The sequence below is a fragment of the Ischnura elegans genome, chromosome 1 (genome assembly GCF_921293095.1).
Source record: "Ischnura elegans chromosome 1, ioIscEleg1.1, whole genome shotgun sequence".
Classification (NCBI taxonomy): Eukaryota; Metazoa; Arthropoda; class Insecta; order Odonata; family Coenagrionidae; genus Ischnura; species Ischnura elegans.
The window spans coordinates 76,855,192-76,878,500 of record NC_060246.1 but is presented as its reverse complement, the minus strand read 5'-3'; the positions used below and the strand labels follow the sequence as shown (position 1 = coordinate 76,878,500).

At 36.6% G+C, this 23,309-nt stretch overlaps 2 protein-coding genes across 2 annotated transcripts in view; one reads left to right on the top strand and one right to left on the bottom strand.

The window, feature by feature from the left end:
• Positions 1–743: 743 nt before the first annotated feature.
• On the top strand, positions 744–17,921 carry LOC124163700 (pre-rRNA-processing protein TSR1 homolog). Its single transcript, XM_046540769.1, has 13 exons — positions 744–962; positions 1,048–1,318; positions 1,475–1,700; positions 2,102–2,311; positions 4,923–5,177; positions 8,180–8,351; positions 10,022–10,264; positions 10,514–10,755; positions 11,735–11,907; positions 15,423–15,513; positions 16,474–16,584; positions 17,356–17,563; positions 17,658–17,921. Exons 1-13 carry the CDS (start codon positions 848–850, stop codon positions 17,849–17,851), a joined length of 2,511 nt encoding a protein of 836 aa, XP_046396725.1. The 5' UTR covers positions 744–847; the 3' UTR covers positions 17,852–17,921.
• A 3,949-nt stretch (positions 17,922–21,870) lies between these two features.
• The window catches only part of LOC124163669 (dedicator of cytokinesis protein 3), a 166,208-nt gene continuing 164,769 nt past the window's right edge, over positions 21,871–23,309 (bottom strand). Inside the window, exon 35 of the mRNA XM_046540733.1 lies at positions 21,871–23,094. Within this exon, the coding sequence (XP_046396689.1) occupies positions 22,624–23,094 (471 nt within the window). The 3' untranslated portion in view covers positions 21,871–22,623. The remainder of the gene's footprint in view (positions 23,095–23,309) is intronic.

Genomic DNA, 23,309 nt, shown 5'->3' with positions numbered 1-23,309 from the left:
TTGAGATGCACAGTTAGATAGATGTTACTTCACTATTAATGTTAAAGGAAATACTTCTTAAAACCACGTTATCATACAGTATGAATCATATAATAATTTTTTTCTCATGAAGATAGTAAAATCCCTGATAAGTGGATTACCAAAATCTTATTTTTAATAACAACTGGAAATGCATGTTTTACCAAAAATCTGGCACAAGAAAAGGAATTATTTGAAAAAAGAGAGGAAACATATCAAGAGTCAATTTCTATTGAGGTATCATAATTTTTCAACTGTTTTAATAATATATTCTAAATTATACCTAATTTATTCAACCTAATTTATTCAATTCATGAACTGATTTTATTAAACTAAAAAAAACATAGAAAGTAACGATGAGATGTATACATTCTCTACTGCTGGGTAATTATCATTGAGCCAAGATAAAAATATTATCAGGAGATTTGATTGAATGATAATTTAATGGAAACAGGAAATTTTATTATCAACATTTCACTGAGGTGCTAAAATGTGCAGTTAATCGGTTCAAGCAATACTGAAATACAAGAATTATAATTTTTCTCGCATTTCCAAATAATTCATCGGTGAAAAGGAGGAATAATTAGCAGTTACTACCATTCTTTTTCTGAAAGCTAGGATGTGACAGCTGAAGACAGTTAACAGTAACTTTTAAATTTACCGCTCAACCATTGAGACGCCAGTCAGCCATCTATCGGCAATTTTTGCAGCTTATTTTTGTTGTTATTCGTTAGTCATCTGCTTAAAGAAACCACGCGGCCGTCAAAAATCGGAGATAAATGGACTGAATTTTAATCCGTGTGTACAGAAATATTGGGATATACATATAATGGGTACAGATTCAGCGCAAGAACGACATCGGCCCGGAGAGTTCAAACAACCTAATAAAGCTCACAAGCATGGACGGCACAGAAGTAAAGGGGCGATCGACAACGCTGCGAAAGGTATAGTTTTGGGAAACATCGTCACATTTTTATTGTTGAAGTCGTCCAGAAGTTGATTTTGATCTAATGTTTCATTATCTTCTAGGGAAAGTTTCGGTTAAGGCGCTCACAGCCCGCGCTCGGCGAGAACTGAAACGCAATGAAAGGCGTAACCAGGCACATCAACTGCGAGCACAGAAAAGAGCGGAAGCGTTCAATCGAAAGAGGTCTCTTGGTAGTGCTTCGAGTCCTCCGTTCCTTGTAGCGTTGGTACCTCTTTCTAATATCGTTGACGTTCAATCTGTGAAGAAATCAATCCTGAATGCCGAAGGCTCTGCTAATCAAACTTGGAGCAGCGAAGGAGTTGCTCACCTATGGTAACCACCTTAATGTGATTGCAACATGAATCATAATTGTTTCACGGCATGTTTCTGCTTGTTTTTTACGATTAAAATGTATTCGGCGAAGAATTTTTTATAGATAGTATGTTTTAGTGACATTTTCTCAGTTGTTTTTGTATTGTTTATCCTCAGTATGCCCCGCTTTAAGCAGAGATTTTCTTTCGTCACTCCGCCAGGAGACCTCTTCGGTATTTTGGACACGTTAAAAAGTGCTGACACGGTCATTTTAATAGTCGATGGAACAGGTTGTGGACCACCTGTGGACGAAGATGGGGAAATTCTTCTGTCGTGTGTTTTTGCTCAAGGGTTACCCACCCCTGTCGTGGTTGCCTCAGGACTCAGCTATGTACCGCAGAAGGTTTGTGTGAGGGTGTTCAACAATGGTTGGAAGCATAAAATTAGCATCTTAGCCCTTGCAACTTAATGGCTTTACATTTCTTGTTCTCAAGGAAAGCTATAGCATTTAGCTTGTTCTTTTGGTTGTGATATTGACTGTTGTTATAAATTTTGGCCACCGATGTTTAGTACAAATCACCTGGGATGTGTCCATGATAAAATTTACATTGTAATATGATAATTTAACCTTTTGTGGAAGTTTATTCCTGAAGTAAACCTCTTCAAGGCCCTAAGTGGCATTTGTGATGGTACCAAAGATTTTTTGCGTATTGCGACCCATTTTTGGGAAAAAAATATATTTAGTTGGGTGATTATTGTGGGAATTCTCTTAATTGATATGTATATATTTTATTCTTCTGCCAGAAAAGAGGAGAAGTGCGCCAGAATCTGTCCAAAGATATTTCCCGGTGGTTTCCAGAGGAGAAAGTCCTATCTATTGAGACTCCTGGTGATGCATTGTTGCTGTTACGTCGTATTGGGTCTCAGAAGCAAAGACCTGTCACTCAGAGAGACCGTCGGCCCCATTTGTTTGCTGAGAAGTTGAGGTTCTTGTCAGATTCTAATGAAGATACGGTGAGAATGAGAATGCTTTGTTGTCTTCATTAGTATTCACAACCACTAGTGTAATAAACCTAGATAAATTTAATGTTATCTGTATCAAATGGGATTGACTTTCATGGTCAGTGATTGAAAAAATTGTCCAAAAAATTAATTCACACTGGATCTTGATAACTTTTCCCAATATCTAGTTACAACCTGTTAATGAGAATAATCCAAAATATTTTGGTCCAGTTCTCAGTTGCACTGCGGAATAGCTTCAGAGACATGTAACATGATAAAAGTGATCGCATTATGCACGTATACATAAAAACAAGCACATTCATTTGATCTTAGAAGTAGAGGATTGTGGGTGAATGTCATTTATCCCAGCACTTCCTCAACCAAAACATACCATTTATAAAAAACTAAATAATATGTAACTGTAATTTAAGTGCAGAAAAATTGCATCCACCGGGTATAGCTCAATGGAAATCAAATTGACTAAAGATGGATCTGAAATGACAATACCTTCTTATCATTGAAACAAAATTTAATGGCACTCTCAAGAATTGTTTGCAACTAAAGAGGTAAATTTCTGACAAAATATGTAATAATATTTAAAAATATTCTCCTTTGTATTTGTAGTCATCTGCTTTAGTAGATATAGTATGGAACAGTGTCCAAAGTAAGGAACTCTCACTCACTCTCACTGTTCGCATAGGTGGCAAAACTGTCACTGTATCTCTAAAGGAAACTGATTGAATGTCATTGATAGGATAGATTGGATTAACCTTTTTGTAAGGATTAACAATTATCTTCGTAAAAATGGGAACTTCGTGATAAGGTTGTTCATATTAACTAGAGTCTACTGTAATACAGCAGGATCATCAGTGACAGAAGTAAATGTAATGTAGAATGGGAAGGACTTAAACTGAAGGATATCATTATGGGAAAAAATGTAGTAATTGGGAGGTATTACAGTGATTATGGCTTTTATAAAAACTAAGAATGAATCTGTTCTTAAATTTTTCGGTTCTCGGTACCGGTCCAGTTCTCCTCAATGAGTTCCCGATTCTTGATACCCGATTGCAAGAATGAACTCTTATTATCTGAATTAATAGCAAATTTAATTGAGCAACCACAAGAAGTGAACAAAAATAATTTCACATGAGAAGTAAATTAGGAGGAAAGCTCTGTAAAAAAAACTTAAGATCGTCTCCACAATTTAATTTGCCAATTAAAACAGTTTAAATACCACTTTGTTAAAGAATACATGATCGACCGATTTGTCAAATTATGTCAGGTAGCCACTGGTTCTTTCTCCTGGTTTTAATTTTAAAAATTCAACATCCTATTCATTCTTTTATTGGTAGAAATATTGCCTGCAGTATTGTACAGGTGTACACTGAAAACAGTAGTGATCAATGTTGATTTTAAGGGCCTGCACGAAATATGCTTTGTAACGTTTTTTTTATTTTCTCTTGAATTCACTTACAAATATTCTTATTACACTGTATTTAAATAAACTCGTGGTAAAAAGACAACGGTACGCCACAACTATCACAATCACACTCCCCCTACACACCATCCCGTGCCGTCAACAACAATCGCCCCACTCCACCTCTGCTGCATATTCTTGTTCGCTCCATTGTTCTCCTTCTATCCATTGTCCCACCAAAATTCAACTTAAAACAACTCTAAAATAAATGTTACAGCTTGGAGCTCAGTTTAACGCAAACATCAAATAATGCAAAATTGTAATGCTGTGTTGCATTCTGCAGGATAACAGCACTTTTCGATGCTTTGCATAGGTTAATCAACTTGCGAATAAGCTCTCGGAATGCATCTTGCTCGTATGTCGAAGGATTACTGTACATGTACATGATTCAATCTTAAGGCCACTTTCACAAGAGACAATTTTGCATCGGCTGCCATTCACGCCACAGCGCACAGCGTTGCAGAGAGTCGTCTCGTATGAAATCCCCATGAATTTCACTTGAACGGCAGCCAGCGAAAAGTTGTATCGTCTGAAAGCGGCCTCAATTTAGCATTGTCTGTATTTTTTGCCTTCGAATGTGCATAGACGGGTCGGAATGAGATGGGCGCCTTGCTGTCAACGATTTGACTCGTTTGACATAGAGACCTATGGGTTGAAAGAACAGCACTGTGCCGTTGACGGTGGTAGGCGAAAAGTCAGCTCGTTTTATAGTGGCTGCAGCTTGGAAATTTTACAATGTTGGCTAGAGCAGCGAACTGACGAACCCTTAAATAAATGTGTTAGCGAGAAACTCTCAAAAGAAAAAAACGGGGACGCCATGCAATCAGAAAGTAATATATAGGCGTTTTTTAATCTTTCTTTTACTTTTTGGTCTTGAATACGCTGCAGACCATTTCAGCTTTGGGCACCAAATTCAAATCCTCGCCACCGTTCTGAGCCGGTTCCAAAGTACCGACTTAATGCAATCGGTTCTCGACCGGTTCCATAGGCAAGAACCGGCAGAACCAAGTACCGAAACCAACCCATCTCTAACAAAAACGTATAATGACTGTCAGATCACATAATAATTACTTATTTACTAATTATTTGAAATGAAATAGAAAATCTGTGGCTATGATATCGTTTTGATGTTTTTCCCCATTTCAGGAATCATTGGGAACCCTTTTACTTAGTGGATATGTAAGAGGGAAAAGGCCTCTGTCGGTGAACAGTCTTGTCCACATTCCTGGCTGGGGAACTTACCAAATGGCCAAAATAACAGCCCCCTCTCAGGACCCACATCCATTGGATGCAGGAAAGGAGGAGAGGAAAAAAGATTCTGGAGATGCTGTGATGGAAGAGGGTGTCATTGATGATGTATCAGGCGAGAAGGTGCTTCAAGTGGCAGATCCAGAGAAGCTGGTTAGTGAGTTTTTTCATTGATTTTTGATATAGGTGGGCTGCTTTTGTTTTTGATGAAATGGCAAAATTCCGGAAAAAAAGTTCAAAAAACCAAGCTGCCATTTCTAGATGCATTACTTTGAAAAGAAGTGGAATATGTAGATTTTTGTTTTTGCAAAGTACTTAATAATTCGTGAAATCTGCTGCAAAATTTCCTCGACTCCTACAGATGAAAGTTGATCGTCAGGAATAGATTCTTCATAGTCTTTAATGGCCCAAAAATGATTTTGTTAATTATTTTGAAGCACATTTTTTCAGCTGAAACCATAGGTAATCTCTGGAAAATTCATCCTTTGCACTTTTAGAGACTCTTTAAGAATCAAATTATCCTTTTTCACATATCCTGAGGGTTAAGTTTTTAGAACTAAGAAAGGGTTCTCAAATAGTTGCAGTTTGGCAGTTTCGATCTGAAACTGCTACCCACTTGTTATCATCTGCTTGCCACTTCAGAGCTGTAGAAGCAGTTGACAAATGTTGGAAAAGAAGCAGGGTCATGACTTAATTCTCTTGTTAGTGTAGTTTTCGGGAGGCAAGGGGCATACTTTTCAACCCTTGGAACTTTAGGAGTGGGCTGCCTGTAAATCATAATTCTGTGTCTCAGCATCTAAAAAAAACTGTCATTGCTTAGTTATCTACCCATAATTTATTGACCCTGAGTAGTAAACTTATCCAATGAAAGTAAGTTTCATGATTGAGTAAGTTCCTTCATTATTTAAATTAATATTTTCCTATATCCTACAATGCAAAGTAAGAGTCTATGATCGTATTTAGAGATGTGTGAATAGTATCCGCGAATACCTCGAATACTAGAAAGTATTCAATATTCGAGGTCTCGAAGAGTTATGCTAAAGGTACCGTCTCAAATACTTCTAATTTCGCGTCATACACTGTCGCATGCATGTCGTTCTATAGTCATGCTATAAATCTCTATTGTCATAGTCAAAGGGGTATTTTCTCAAGATATTTGGTTTCTCCCTGCTAGCAATTCGAATTCATCTGCTTATCTCATGAGAACTTCCAAAGCAAAATTTTTTAATGAAAATAATTTAAGAAAATCCGGTGGAGAAGCACGTCTATTTTGCAAAACACCTCAGATTGTCCGCTAGCACTTGACAGTAGGAGTGAAGGTAGAGCTACCTGTTGAAAATAAGAAGTTGGATGAAGCCGAGCATCAGATCGGCGTGCCGCTGAAATGGCGTTTGGTAGATAAGAATATATACATCAGACAGAAATCCATTGTAGCAGTGTAAAAGCCGAGATGGCATGCAATCATTTTTTCGCGAGGTGGGATGTCCCCTTAGGATATTTGAAAGAGATGTTAGTTGAATCAACTATAAGCCCAAATTGTTTCCATGAAATTAAAATATTCCATTAATTAGCTAAATTCCAGTTTGAATCCTTTAAAGGAAATCTCAATTACTCGCCAAAATCCCGGGTTTCCTGCTACATAGGGAACCTAGTCAAACATTCCCGCATTCATCGTTTTTTTCGTCCCCTCTCAAAAACAATAGATCGAGGTTGCACTGTATACCTTTTTATTTATACATTCATCAAGGGAAATAGAAGAAAAAACGTACGTTTAATATGCTTTGTGCAATTCTAGTATTCGAGGTATTCGAATATTCGAGCTATTCGAATATTCGAGCTATGAATTAATATTCGAATTCGATATTTGAGTTTGAGAAATCTGCTATTCGACCCATCTCTAATCTTAATATCATTTTTTGCATAAACTAACTACAGGCATCCCCCGAGTTACGTATGTCTCGACTTACGTAAATCCGTACTTACGTAAGCGATAGCCGTATTTCAAATGTTTACGTTAATTTTCGAATGCGAGCGCGAAGAAGTAGATATTCGCTCGTACAACCTATGGTAGAAAAAATATCAAATAGTTATAGTTTTTTACGTGCTAAAAATAACAAAGTGACCCATTTTTGTCATTCCTCGAAGGAAATTTCATTAATTTCTGTAGAAAAATTGCTTATAAATCCCAAGTCAGCAATCAACGTGAAAATTTGCAGTTCTAGCGATGGATGTGGTGGCGTATGTGGTTGCGCTCATTCCTGTACGATACAACTTGTTATACAGCAATCTCTGAAGCGCCAACGCAAAGGTTCGACTTACGCATAGTCTGCCGGAACGCATCTCTTACGTAACTCGGGGGATGCCTGTACTTGAAAAATAGGTAAATTCCTGAAAAAGAGCATCATTTCACAGATTCTGAGCCATTTGGGCTCTATTCCCCTCACGTCATCTGCCACAACCATAGCAATGATGTAGATCATTAGAATATAGTCTTGAATAGTTTTGATTTTTTCCCCTTGACAGCATCCTACGTTTCAGCTAAGATTTCAGGGACCAATAACAATTATTCGCAATAAGCATTTATTACCGTGGACTTATAAGTCCCTCAGGCGTTACAAAATACAATACTTTGAAAATCCAACTTAACTCAGTCGTAGAATTACGAGTAATAATATAATATTGATCTTAAAAAGTTATATGAACAAGAGCCACATTCACTAAAGCTTCATGTTTGGTCTTAGATTTCCTGACCATTATTTCAAATACATCCTCATAAAAGTATGGATACATTTATACTTGTTATCTTGCAGTGTGTGTCCAATATCCCCTTCACGGATTCAGAAAAAAGTAAAACCTGAAATACTTCTAGTGGCAGTCAAAATACCACCATTTTTATTTCACAATGTATTGGAGAACATATTTACTTCCATTTAAAAAAGTTGAATGAGTAAACTATTCTGCCTTTTGGTGATATAAAAATATGAAGTAATGTTTTTGAGCTAAAAAATCTGTTAATTAAAAATTGTTGACGTTGTTTTGGCTAAGATAGCAATGCAGGGGAAACAAAAGATATTAATATGGAAGCTAGGAAGATGGCTTTGTTTTCACATGCTTGGTAATTTATCACTGCTGTTTGTTGTTTCCGTGGCTTCTAGGAGAGCTTGCAATCTGAAAATGAGATTGATCCTATGGAAGGTGAGCAGACATGGCCTACTGCCGAGGAACTTGCTGAAGCAGCGCAAGCAGCTGCAGATAGGAAACGCCTGAAGCGTGTGCCCAAGGGGACATCAGCCTACCAAGCTGCATGGATTCCTGATTCTGACAATGGTAATGATGAAGCTACTCTCTCAATGGTGTATAATTTTGATTTTGCATGTAGCCTCTCATATTTCTTGTTGGGGATTTTAGCGGAAGCCAAACATATCCATTTTCCTATAATTTTAGCATATATCCATCATGCGTAAGTCATTTTCCTGTCAGTGACAGTTGTTATGAATCTTGGCACAATGCATTATAAAAATAAAATGGTCCATTATGTGGTTTTGCTAGTCACTCAGGGTCTCAACCTGAAGGTTAGTTTTGACTGATAAGGGGCCGTATTCTGTGTCTCCAAACTGATTGGTGTGGCACCGATTCGTCGGGTGGTACGTCACACCAACTCCCAGTAAGCAGTCGTGCCATTCTGTATGCACCTGATCGGTGTGGCACCAACAAGAAAACGGAAAATCGAACTTCAGCTATACCAACACCTTATTGGTATTCATAGTGGGTTTCATGATTGGTATTCATAGTGCGACTAGTGGGTTTCATGAATTCCCCCTTGAGGCTTGAGAATTTTATTTTGTTTTCCTCATCAATGAGTAAATATGAGGTTTTCCGCAATGTTATCACTTTCTCCCTTTGAATAGGCCACTATTTCACTGTGTCATCAACTATTGATTACCTTGACATAAATATAAGGTATTTGTTAATAAACATGAGGTTTGCCACCATGTTATGACTTCCTCTCATTTCGAATAGGCAGCGCTATCATCAATTGTATCTCATTTAATCAAAAATGTCATATTTATGTATCAAGTCAGTTTTGCTGCAATGTTATCACTTTTTCTCACTCTGAATAGGCGATTGTATTTCACTCAATCATCATTTGGCGACTCTCTTGAATTAAATATGAAGTTTGCCACAATTTTATCACTTTCTCTAACTTGGAATGAGCAACTATATTTCACCCAATCACAATTTGTTTACTCCCTCATCATTACTTTAATTACTCCCAGCTCCATGTTTTTATAACAATTTCCTTACTTGCTCCTCTAATATAACATTTACATTTCCTTTTGAATCCTACTTTCATATTCCATGGTTTGTGATTTTCGTCTGCGATGGGGCCAATGCTATAACCTTCCATTGATTACATTTAGACAGAACTTATTTAATGATAAGTATATTACAAAAAAGAAAATACAATTTCAAGTACCTATATTTGAAGTACAGTACAATCCTGATTATCCGGGCTAATGATGGGGAGAGACCGCACAAATAATCGGAAAAAACAGATAACCCAAACGACAACAAACTGCGTAATGATTGCTGCCAACCTAGGAACTTTGAGCAGAAATTGATCATTTAAAGTCTTCACTTGTTTCTGCACTTCTTTCATTGGTGCTCTAAATGTAGTCTAAATTAGTGTTAGCACTCCACCATCAAAAAAAGTTTTTTATAAAGCGTGATGTTCGTTGTCGCTCATCATAATGGACATATAATCGTAAGTGATGTATGGTCCGTTGACAATTGGTAACATATCAATTTTTTCTTTGATTTGTGTGTCATACTTCCTCAAGTGAAGAATAAGTTGCTTTCAGGTGGGTAAGGGTAGGAAAGAGCAGGGGAAAATTGTGTATATCCCAAAATTTTCATTATCCAACCTAGGTCTCACGCCTTGTGTTGTGATTTTAAGGTTGTTGCTTTGTGTGATGCTCTTTTGCTCGTGTTTGTAGAAGGAGAGTGCTCTGATGGGAAGGAAAGCGGTGGTGATGATGAAGATGATGATGGCATGGAAGAGGAAGGAGCTCCAGATTTGGTTGAAGCTATGTCTCAGGAAGATTCTGATGCTGAAAATGGCAGTGGTGATGAAGAGGAGTATGAAACAATCACCGTGACTGAAGGCGGTGTTGATCCTGAAAAATATGACATGGATCTGGATCTAGATGAGGAGGAGTGTGCCCTCAAGAAAATTAAAGGTATAGCTAACATGATTCCACTCAGTTTTTGTAGTCCCAGTACCATTTTTGGCAGTTTGTCATAGTTTTATTGCATGTGATCCAATTGCATTTATGCTATGTTGATATATCCTCATGAGAGACAACCAGCACCAATGGAAGTGGCAAAAATTCTATTTATCAACTACTGTTGCTTCACCTTCCAGTTTATCATATCCAGAATCTGCATATTATTTAGTTTTAGTTCACTTTTTCTTTTTCACTTTTCAGAGGCAAAGAGTGAAATAATGTTTCCTGATGAAGTGGACAGTGTGCATAATGCACGAGTCAGATTTCAGAAGTATAGAGGACTGAAGTCTTACCGCACATCTCCTTGGGACCCAAAAGAAAATCTTCCTCAAGACTATGCAAAGATTTTCCAGTTTCAGAATTTTGACCAAACTCGTCGACGACTTGGGAAACAGATAAAAACTTGGGAAGATATGGAGGAGGATGTGGAAGATGGAATACAGGTAAAATATAGATTTAAGCTAACTTTGGGTTAGAAATTTTTTCTTACTCCTGTGTTTTTCTCTTTGTTACCATGAGTGATTACTGATTCGATATAACATTTTTTTCCCTTTGATGAATTTATTTTTACCTGGAAAGGCATGATATTTAATTTTTTATGCTTTTAGTACTTCTGAGCTCTAAAAACTGTGATACACTCTTTAGAACAAACCTCTACTAAATATGATAATTATAATGAAAATTAATAGGTTCTTATTTTCCTTCCATAAGGATAAGGCTTGATATCTTTTTCATATGATTTTCAGTATGGGATGTTGACAATTGCCACCAGTGTGCTCCTCTAGCCACCAATCAGTTGCATGTTATGACTACAAAGTGACCTCAAAATGTTAAACAATCAACCTAATTCTACTTACAGTCAATGGTTTCCGGCTCAACTTTGTGGAAGTTGGAGTTCACAAATGTCAAAATGACTTCGTTTTCTTCTAGGGATTAATTTTCTTGGTACAACATGTTTCAACCTCAAGAGGTCATTTTCAAGTATAAAAGTTTTTTGATATATCTTGTAAATTTATACCCAGAAGATTTTACAAGACATACCAAAAAACTTTTGTTCTTGAAAATGACCTCTTGAGGTTGAAACATGTCGTGCCGAGAAAATAAATCCGTGGAAGAAAACGAAGTCGTTTTGTCATTTGTGAACCTAATTCTAGTCTCAACGTCACATACAAAAGGGGCTGAAATAGAAAATACACGAAAAATAAAAAATAAAGCCATACTTTAGTGAACTCCCATTTATCATAAATAATTATATCTTAATCTTTTAGTTTTTTATATGAAGAGGTTCTGTTGAAGCAGTATTTTCTTTCAGCAGTTTCAGATTAATGTTATTTTAACTGCCATCGTTGTTATAAGTTGGTTTTTCTTACTTCTGATGTAGGCATTCTATTTTATAAAATGTTTTCCTTGCACTCTTTTCAGCCTGGGATGTACGTAACTCTGCATGTAATTGGTGTTCCAATGCGATTTTGGAAGTTAAGGGAGAGTCTTCCCACACCTCTGACAGTACATAGTCTCCTGCCGCATGAGCAGAAGATGTCCCTCCTCAATTTGGTCCTGAGACGTCCTCCATCTTGCAAACAAGATCCAATACGGTAAGTCCTTTTTTTTCTCGTCCACAATAGGGTGGTTTCCTATTATTTTTTTATTGCCTAAATCGAAAGATTATTACTCCTGGAGTACGTATTTCACGCTTTTAGATTTTTAAATGACCATATCTATTTTTCGCGATTAAACGAAAAGTGAAAAATTTCAAGCACGGGAAAACGCGACGCGTAAGTAGGAATGATGGGAAAAAATCTGTGTGACGCATTTCTGGTTCCCCCTCCTGCCTTGTGAGGTGACCTTGGGAGAGGCTCTGAGCACTGATACGACACAGGATGCTAGCAGGTAGCAGAGTACCATGCTAGCTGGTAGCACTTGGCTTAAATAAGGATTATTAATACCTTATCAAACGAAGAAAATGTTCCGACCTTAGCCAGTTTTAATAGGTGATTATTAAGACATGTTTCCCTGAGCTCTGTGCCTCTTGCATGCATTGGTAACTTCAGACGATGTATAACTCCTATCCTCTCGTGTAGAAACTAGGTCCCTGTGACGTCATGTGGAGTGGCATCGCATGGGTGCCAATCTGGCCTTTTTCAAATGAGGATAAAATTTGGCCTTTGCCATTCGTCTAAACCGGTATTTCTAAAAACAAATAATTTGTGTATTATGAATACACTAATGGTGGGTAGCGAATCGCAATCAATGCCTTTCGTTTTCTTCGATGAAGGAAACTTCCCTATTTTGCTGGGTGTTACTATGTACTCTAGCATTTTTGGTAACTCCCCTCATCTTTTTTGCATATGACACTGTGTTCTTAACACAAGGTTTCTTATCTTTTTTTTCACAACTTTTCATTTTTCACAACTTATCATTTCCACTATCAAGAATAGCATATGTTAAACTTCAGTACAATATGTGAGAATTTAACAATTCATATCTTACCTGGGGATGTGATTAACTTTTTTTTATTTATAAAGTTGCCCTTTTTGGGAAATGCCGGGATTTTTTTTATGTCGCCACAGTTTCACCCGTTTCTCAGTTAATTGCAAGGGACTATTTTTTTATAGTCTGGAAAGAAAAGCTGCATATTTCTTCAAAAATAGCTATTGAGCGAATAGAAAGTGTTATACAGCTTTTGCATGAATCAGGCTGGGAGCCACCAGAAACTCAGGCTGTATGAGAATCTGATCGCTTGAGCTCTAATGAAAGGGTTTGTATATTATACTCAAGATAAATAGTGCAACTTCTTAAGTGGGTCAAAGTGTACAAGTCTTGGTGTGTCCCTATTAACCATAAATCATTTTATGGCAAAGTACCATATAAGCACGTGTAAGAGGCGCACCTTTTTTCCCAGAAATTGCAGCCGAAAATGAGGGTGCGCCTCTTACACAAACTTCTTATCTTCCCCCCTCCCCTTCACCGGTCGCAAGTGTAAGGGGAACTGAGTGACCTTAGTTTTCAGTGTGAGTCAGTCATCTGTAATCCTAGGTCAAAAACAAGCGGCAGGCAGGAGAGTTTCTCCCTTAGTTACGTATTTTTAAAATGCTCCTGTTTGCTTTTCTTGTAAGCATCGCGCCGTCACGTCGGTACCCCAGAGGTGAACATGGAAAAGATCGCGCGGGGGTTTTTCACTCCGGAGGGCACGCTAAATTTACTGCCACGAGTGGGCATCCCGCGGCAATTATAATGCATATCGTAATCGGTTATCAAACGTAGAGAAACGTAGAGAGCGTATTTTTGAATGACATACCTGGTCAATAGTCAATATCTGTCTTGCTGAGTAATTTCCATTATGCTAGGGGAATGATTTTCCAAAAATCATCTTCAGACGCTAATATGAGGATTATTGCAACTGAAAATTATATTGGTATCAAAACCTGCGCTTTAAAATATTCGAACGAGTGTGTTCATTGTTGGACTAAATTGTGAATGGAAGAAATCAGAAATGCTTATAAGTGAAGAGCGCGGAAGGAGGGGTCCAAGGGAAGGAGCGCAATCCCTACGTCTTCGAAGCAAGCAACGAAATATGGAGGGGAAGGAGCACGCTCCCTCCCCTCCGTATTTCAAGCTACGAGGCTATGAGTGAAGGAGCACGGGAAGAACACTTCCGATCTTGCATGTGACGTCGTTGCCTTCAAAGCGAAGCGGCGAAGGCGTAGCAATGTGATATACGCAGTTTGCGTTGCCTAAAGTTTCCAGTCCGTCTCGTCTTGTTTGAATGCGCTTATGCTACGCTTGTTTCCTCCGAAATTGTCCTGTTTGGACTATTTTGAATATTAGTAGCCTAGTTGCAACTATAAATCTTTGTGTCAAACAATTAGAGCTGAAAAAACTTAAATTCTGTCAGATATGCGTCGCGTTAGATCTCTTTCTTTTTTTGAACCTCGTGCGTGTCATACTACATTGAAAGCTATCGAGATATCTTCGGGCTCAGTAGATGACTCACCTAGCATTTGGCCTCCATAAACTGGGAGATCGATCAAGGTCAGTTGGTGAGACGGGGGTAGGGATGAAACACGTTTCCATTGTTCCCCTTTAACTTGATGTTTTCCTATTTTCCTGTGGGGTCTCGGAAAGGAAAAAAAAACAGCAGAGGCATTGGCTGTTGGAGGGTCGAGTGTGGTTCCGTTAAATCTACGACGTGGTTATTATCCTACGGCGCTGAGATTGCCCCGATTGTTGTCCAAGCTCTCGGGAAGGTTCATGCTATGCGCCTGTCGTGTTTTGCCGTAAAATTTTCCACGGCTGCAATTCTATTTCAATACTCCTGCGAGAGCATTTAAACAAAATTCTTCGTGAATAGGACAAGCATTGTGGAGCAACGGCGTTTGCGAAGAGATGATCGGAACTCTTTCTACTCCCTCTTATGCCGCTATTACCGCCGCAGTTATCAACATTTCCTCTTTCAATATTAATTGAAAGAGGAAAGTTCGATAACTGTTGAAATTCCAGGCGTACGTCTGCAACACCGCGGGATAGTATTAAAAAAATGCCACAAAATTTTTTTTCTTCATAGCTCCGATGCTCAAAATAGGGGTGCGCCTCTTACACACGCTTATACGCTAATTGAATTGGCATGCCAGCATCTCTGAATAACCTGTTTGTGAAGATTTCTTGTACTGTGTGTCAATTTAAATTCAGCAGCATTTTTTCCCTTTGATTTCACCCATACTAATGGTACAGGTCCATTTACTAATCATTGTCTTTCTGGTTCCATGTTTAAAAGAAGTACATTCTTAAAAAATTAAAATACATTAAAAGAATTTTTTTAAATTATTGACTCTTAATCTTCAAAAATTTTATGTGATGATGTTATCGGGAGTTGATAAAGTTGGGGAATTTATCAAGATTTTTGTCTGTGATAATTTTGATAGTTTGACTTCTGGCGACAACCCTGATGAAGTGAATAGCCAATCTCTTCAGCTTTTTGATGAGCAAACTGTACTTTTTGTGCGTAAAATTCAGTTGTGTTTTCATATTGCTTATGTTTTTTATCTTTTAATTTAGTTTGCGTGATGTAATTGTGTCACATTTTTCTACATTGTCTCTTTCTTACTTCCAGGTCAAAAGAGCCTCTTTTTTTCCAGTGTGGAGTTCGAAGATTCAGGGCATCTCCTATTTACAGTCAACATACTAATGGTAGCAAGCATAAAGTAAGTTAAATTTCATGGCAGTAAAAAAGTGGTTTAAAAAATCTTGCCTTACATTGGAATATGTTTAAATTCATACGATAATTTGCCTCCTGTCAGTTCTGTGATATCAAAATGATGACGATTGATATCATTTTATTTTTCACATACATAAATGTGCCTGGCTCAGATTTGTGGAATTTGGTTGTCATAATTAAAACCAGAAGTTCAAATTTCCTCACTAATTTAATTACTTAGCCAACAATGGTTCATTTATGTACATGTACAGTGGAACCTCGTTAAAGCGAGTACGGGCTATAGCGACACCCCCGCTATTACGAGAGATAGCCGATGCACCGTCAATTGACCCTATAATAAACGTGTTAAAAAATTCGTTTTTACGAGGCCCTTTCGGCGTTGGCTCTCGCCATAGCGAGGGTTTCACCGCTGGAAGACTTTCGTCAAGACTCCTTAACCTCTGTAACTGCTAGCAATCTGTTATAAATGAAGTTAATGGAGTGCTCAGTCTCAAATTTATATGGTTAACGGTCTTTCTATAAATATAATGATTGACGAAACAATGCTTTGCATGATTTTTATTCAGTGCGGCGCTTATAAATTGTTTGAATAGTTAGTCGTTAATTGAGTAAGGAAATTTAGTGATGTAAAAAAACATAGCCTTTCGTCTGGATTTATGCTTACGTTTATCGGATAGATGTTTATCTGTCGCCGCACCACTCCTGTTCCTGTATATCTGTTCGCAACAGGTATATTGGCTATTATTTGCTCCACCTCCGGTAAAGCGACAATTCGCTATAGTGAGTGTTTATTAGTGCACCGTGGGGTGTCGTTATATCGAGGTTGCACTGTATATAATTTTAGGTGCGCAAACCCTGTTTTCATTTGCGTGTGATTTTTAATGCAACCTATCAATTTTAATGATTTAAGTTATGTATATTTATTACGAATATTCTTTTATTTCAGTTCGAACGATTTTTTCAACCTGATGCAACTGTAGTGGCTAGTATGTTTGCACCCATCACTTTTCCTCCAGCATCTGTGTTAGCATTTACTGAAGCTAAAGATGGGCATAAGGTAAGATTGTTCATCAAATTGTTGTTACATTATGTTTACTTTTAGAAACAGTGTTGAATTGCACACGAAAGGTATTTTTTGATTCCTTGGCATCAAATTTTGTGATTGTTAATACATATTACTTCTCCTCTATCGGAGACCTTGTCAGGAGTAATGCTCTTGTATAAGTTGTGTGTCAGTACTTATTCTTACTATGAGTACTTATTTTTATCATAGAAGATATGGATGGGAAAGTTTTCTTCAAAAAATTCTTGAGAGCATATTGCTATCTATCTTTGTCCATAGTCTCCATTGAGATCGTTTTTGTGGTTCCTTCTATGAAATGCAGGGTGGCCACATAACTGGAAAAACAGGAATGTCAGGGAAAATGTCATACGTGCATACCTTATCATTTGAAAATCTGGTGCTTTGATTACCAGTGATTAAAAGTCTTGTGCAGTTTTATTTACAACTAATTTTACCATAAGAATGTGGGCCACTTATTAACAATTGCTGAGGTGGAAAATGAAAGTAACCATTGCATGTAATGCCATTGTTAATATAACCACCATATTTTCCCATTTTCCTAGTAAGTATTCAATATGTGGTTACCCAGACTTGATTTTTCCTGCAAAACCCAGTGGAATGGTATTGCTTTGCATTCAATGATCCTGGTTTTGATACGTTTTTGCCTGTATAGAAATTTGATGCCGAAAAATCTTGAAGAATACTCTTTTACTCATGAACTTCACATTCTCTAATGTTGATTTGTATTTTCAAATAATTTTCTAGGAATTGGTTGCAGTGGGGTCAGTTCTGGATGCAAATCCAGACAGGATTGTTGTAAAACGCACTGTTCTGTCAGGTCACCCATTCAAAGTCCATCGTCGATCTGCAGTAATACGCTTTATGTTCTTTGATCCAGAAGACATAAACTGGTTCAAGCCAATTGAACTGAGAACAAAGTATGGACGTAGAGGCCACATAAAGGAGCCACTAGGTACTTATGATTTTATGGTTTATGCAATGTTGTCTTGTTCTTTTGTTGTGTGTTCAATGGGGGGCTTTTTCAACATTTCCATGCTCTTTTTCAGGTACTCATGGTCATATGAAATGTGTATTTGATGGACAGCTGAAGTCGCAGGACACTGTGTTGATGAATCTTTATAAAAGAGTATTTCCCAAATGGACGTATGACCCAGAGGTGTCTATTTCTACAGATTTGAAGACATTTGAAGAGTCTCCTGTTCCTGTGTCTTTCCAACCGAAAAGAGTTGAAATGGATTAAAACACTGTAAATAGTATATAATTGATATTCGACTTGAACTGTTGAAATAAATTAATATTTGTTTTTACAATTTTTAATATTTCTTTAACCTTCAACCATGCTACCTAGTCTACGGAGATTAATATGTTAAATTCAAGAATATTTTCTGAATTAGGTTTACCCACCCCAATTCAATAACTGAAAGAACCACCGGGTCTTCGATTTTGTTCAAAATTTGCTCATGTATGTACGAACATATGTACATGATATACTTACCTATGAGCACCAAGAGGTAGTTTTGGAGAAAAACCTTTTTGTCTAATTTATGTTCATTTGACAAATAAGTATCATGAATCATGATAGCCTTTCCTTAGGGCTGAATCCTTGTTATGGTGGAAGACCTTATACATACATAGGTTCCAATTCTCTGAGAGCTGCATTAGCAGGTGTAATTGTTCGTTACTCCCGGTTACGCCACCCATGCAAGGTAAGTCAATTGTATTGTCTACTCTAAGTCTATCCAGATGAAATATGGTACATGCCCATTGATTTGTACCTCTAATAAGTAGGACAAATAAGTTTTGTATTGCATGATATTTCATTGCAACTGGTGAACACAATTGCCTTATTTTTCCAATATGTGAAAGTTTTGCTCTTATTTAGGATATAAGGGATAGAATGGGGACAATTCAAATAATATACTTTTTAACTCAAGTTTCTCCAAACTTATTGAGTCAACTGTAGCCAATTCAATTACTGTGCATATACCATGATTTGATTCAAATGCAGTCATTCTGCAACACATCTAAAACCTCTGTGGTGACTCCCATTTTGTGTAAATAACACCAAAGTTATACCCTGAAAGGTTAAGATGGTATTTCCACACCATTACAATAAAAACTTTTACCGAAAATCACATCATCGTAATAAAACATATTCCTACCTCCATTACCAACATCACTTAACCACCTATGAAAATCAATTAACTACTTTTAGAATAACAAAAGCGTTAAAAGTGGCCTTATTAATCCTAAGGCTATGAATTCATATTCATATGTATTCCATTTCAAATGATAGATTGAGTCATAAAACACTAAAAATATTATCAGAGAATATGCCTACAGATTGGGGTGAGGGCTCCCACATAAAAAAATAACCATATTTATCAACAGGTAATGAATATATTTCATTTCAAAGGGTAGGTTGAGTCTTAAAAAAAAAAAACTAAAAAAGTACTTTCTAATCAATGAAATATTGTGCCATACTGAATTTAAGAGTATGTATTATGCAAGCCGTGATTATATCGCTAAGGAGGGGAGAGTATGTAAAACCGAGTTAAAAAGTGACCCTCCTATTTATCGTGAGATTATAAAAATATATCATTTCAAAAGGTGTATAAAACTCAAAAACATTGCATGTGTACTTTCTGTTAAATAAAATGTGTTGTGTTTCTGAATTTTTGAGTGTTATATAACCTTCATTATGCATTTGGGTAGGGGAGGAGTAAAACGGTGTAAAAAGTGGCCCAAATCATTATTATGAAAATATTTTATATCATTGGGTAGATTAACTAAATAATAATATATATTATTTTAGAATATGCAAAGCGAGAGGAGAAGAAGAGATGTGTATTTTGAATTGAGTCTTAAAACATGGTACATAAATAGTATTTACCTGAATACATAGTGGTCCTCACTTTTTTTCCAAAAATGCCCGTGTTAAAAGAAAAGGGGGACTATTTTCAAGCATATTTTTTCCCGAAACTAAGGCCTCAAAATTAGAGGTAATTAGATGTACTATATTTGGAGAAATATGGTAAGTTGCCATCCTATTTATCAGTAGACAATGAATTGGATAGGGAAAGTCAATTTTTACATAACACGAGTGCCCCATCTCAGCTGTTATATTTGAAGATAGTATAACACTCATAAATTTTGAACTGAATTAACTAAGTTTATGAGTGTTATAATATATTCAAATGGCTGACGGTTGGGGGGGAGTAAAACCACATAAAAATTGACCTTCCAATAAATCGGTGTAAAAAGTGGCCCAAATCATTATTATGAAAATATTTTATATCATTGGGTAGATTAACTAAAGAATAATATATATTATTTTAGAATATGCAAAGCGAGAGGAGAAGAAAAGATGTGTATTTTGAATTGAGTCTTAAAACATGGTACATAAATAGTATTTACCTGAATACATGTAGTCCTTAAATATGATTATAAAAAATGTATATACCCTTTGAAATTTTTTTTATATTAAACTCAAAAATGCAGAATATGTACTTTCTATTCAGTAAAATATGTTTTTCTGAATTTACAAGTGCTATGTTATCTTCAATATGTTTTCAGATAGGGAAGAACGAAAACTGTGTAAAAAGTGACCTCTATCAAAAAATCATTACATGAAAATATTTTTTATCATGGGGTAGATTGAGACTTCGAACGCTGAAAATGTACTTTTAATTCAATAAAATGTGTTTTTTTTACTGAGTGTAGAAGTGGTATAATATCTTCAAATATGATGACAGCAGGTGGAGTAAAATCTTGAAAAACATTGCATTCATATTTATCAGGAAATTATGAAAATAAATCATTTCAAAAGGTAAATTGAACTCTAAAAACACGGAATACCACGTAAAAAGTGACCTTCCAATCAATCATGGGATTTAAAAAAATATTTCAATTCAAAGGGTGTATTAAACTCAAAATCACTGAATATGTACTTCAATTTTATAAAATGTGTTTTTATCTGAATTTATGAGGGTTAAATTATCTTCGGTGTGGAAGAAGTAAAAATTGGCCTCCATCAAAAAATTATGACATTGTGAAAATATTTTATATCATGGGGTAGGGCAAATTGTACTCTAAAACACTGAAAATGTACCTTCAATGCAATAAATGTGATGTTTTACTGAATTTTTGAGTGTTTTATTGTCTTCAAATATGTCGACGGGATGGAGGAGAGAGAAACCACATAAAAAGTGATATTCCTATTTATCATGAAGTTATGAAAAAATTTACTTTCAAAGCCTAGGTTGAATCTTGAAACACTAGGGATGTACTTAATATTCAATAAGAGTGGTGTTTTGCTGAATTTATTAGTATGTATTATATTAGCTGCAAATATACCAACTAGAATAGGGACTTGAAAAAAAAACCTAATTTATCGTGATATTAATTATTTTAAATATTTCATTTTTATGGGTGAATGCCCAATGCCTTCCTCTCACACAGAAGAATCATGCTCCATATTTGGTATCAGATGATTTTCTTCCTCACTCTTATGCTAGTACATATTCTCATTTCAGCTGTTCTTTTTGTAAAATGCTCTCTTTGCCTCTTCTATTCCACTATTTATTTCTTGCTCGACCATCATTAGTTAATCAGCTTGCAAGGTAATGAAACTATTTCAGCCTTTTAAGCTATGGTTTTCTTATTTTGATATTAGCCTCATTAACATACAGAGTCAATATGGGATTATTCAATACAAAACAAGCATTTACAGAGATACTGACTTTCAAAACAAATATTATTTCAGTGACCTTTCCTAACTATACCTAAGAGTTCAGAAATAATATATATGAATAGCTTGAACATAGAATTGCTTTCTTGGTTACCTGAATAGTTTATTGAGTGCTTCGTTCATTTGAGTAAATATGATAACTATCAGATTTGAAGGAATGAAATTTATTATTTTAAATTGAATGGATATCTAATAACATAATTAGTAATCTAGAAATTATTTTCCGGTTTTCATCTTATCTTAAAAAAAAGTAATCAAAGGCATGTGGGATGCATATATGTACCTATAGCTTAAAAGCTGGAGCCTCACCATTTCTGCACACCACTGGATTGTACCTTAATGTGCTTGTCACAATCACAGACTTACAATGAGGATACGACTGTCAAACTCTAGTTCATGGCATAAGTTGCCCAGTTGTGCAGATTTTATCCATTTTAATTTTTTCTTGTGATTCTTATTACATTAGTCATGAGAGGTTTGTACATGGATTGAATAAAGAAGACATGATGTTATACATATTATCAGCCAGCATTTATTTAGTGTTCAGTTAAATGCCATTGCTACGTGTTATTTACAGTTTATAACATCAATGGTAAAGAAAGTATTTTTATAGCCAATAAATCATGCATTATATGTAGTTGTTTATCACACTGGTTAATATGACAATACATACTTTTCTTTTCTTGTTGGCTAGACTAGACTGGTTTTTATGGTGAAATTTTCTTTAAAAACTTTACAGTTATAAAATTGAATACTTAGATAAAGTATAGGGTTATCTAGATACAGTTGCTTATGTTCACAAATATATAATAAAAACAATCAGCCTCAGACTTCAAAAATAGGAGTTTTGAAGGATGCTGCAAAAATTTTTGGAATGCAATTGCAATTACCTTCACACAGATTCATTCAAAAGTAATGCTGTTCAACAGCACGTATTCCATGTGTGAAACCAAAGCGTATCTCATTCTTGTGGGTATTACCTGCTTCTTGAAGGATAGAGTCAAACCATCTCCCACTAGAACAGCAAAAAAAATCACTTCCGGTTCAGCATAATAGAGTCAATTGAACTAGTAACTCCTCTTCCCACCTCATCTTTTGTACAAACTAATCTCACTGAGTATCATAGAGCAAATTTTCATCCGTTAACTGCCCTTGTAGAAAAAGCAAACTTCTTTTATACAAGGCCATCCTGTGAAAGATTTGAATCAAAGTCTTCCATTTCCTCACTTTGTCCAAGGGAGTGCAAGCGTCAAAATGGAAATTCAGGTGGGGGAGGCCTGCAGCTGAGGTGCGATTGAACACAGTTCCACAGGGGCTTCGGCGTGAATTTTAGGAATTTCGCACAGAGGGGGGGAGATTGAACGGGGACACGAGGCGGTGGTGACCAGAGTAAGGACGTTTGCGGAGAACGTCGACGAGGAAGAGCCGGATGAGGAAGTTGAGAGTACAGAGCACGTTGAGGAGGCGAGTGAGGAGGAAGACGGGGGGAGGGAGAGGCAGGGTGAAGCACCGTGCGCGGGGATGCCGGGTGAGGGGAGGGGGGTGACAGTGCCCTTTGGCGGTATGGGAGGGGGGGCCAGCGGAGCTTGTGACCGTGGCGAAGGGATGGGCGGGGGAGAATTTTCACCCCATTCTTGGCCATCTTTCCCTCTTGTTTCGGCAGTGCCAGAGTCCACTTTGCATCCTTCTGATGTGATGGTGACTATATCTCCCATCAAGGTGACGGAAGAAGTCTGTAAACATATTGAAAGAATATTTTTAGCTTGTGCTCCAGGTTTGGATTGAACCCTTATTTACACGCTAAGCGAGGGGATTTTGCCGCATTTTTCGAAAAATCGAAATAGCACGTTTACTGTTTATAGATCACTTTGCTATTCCATTTCTGTACTTTTTCCTCAACCAAGAACATTATCGCTGGCAATTCCTTAAGAAAAATTATTCAAAGTAT

Bases quoted from the DNA above. Each gene is read 5' to 3' on its own strand.
- LOC124163700 (XM_046540769.1), top strand. From the start codon at position 848: ATGGGTACAGATTCAGCGCAAGAACGACATCGGCCCGGAGAGTTCAAA. The intron at 1,701-2,101 runs GTTTGTGTGAGG...TTCTTCTGCCAG, and splicing joins TCAGCTATGTACCGCAGAAG to AAAAGAGGAGAAGTGCGCCA. The intron at 10,265-10,513 runs GTATAGCTAACA...TTCACTTTTCAG, and splicing joins TGCCCTCAAGAAAATTAAAG to AGGCAAAGAGTGAAATAATG.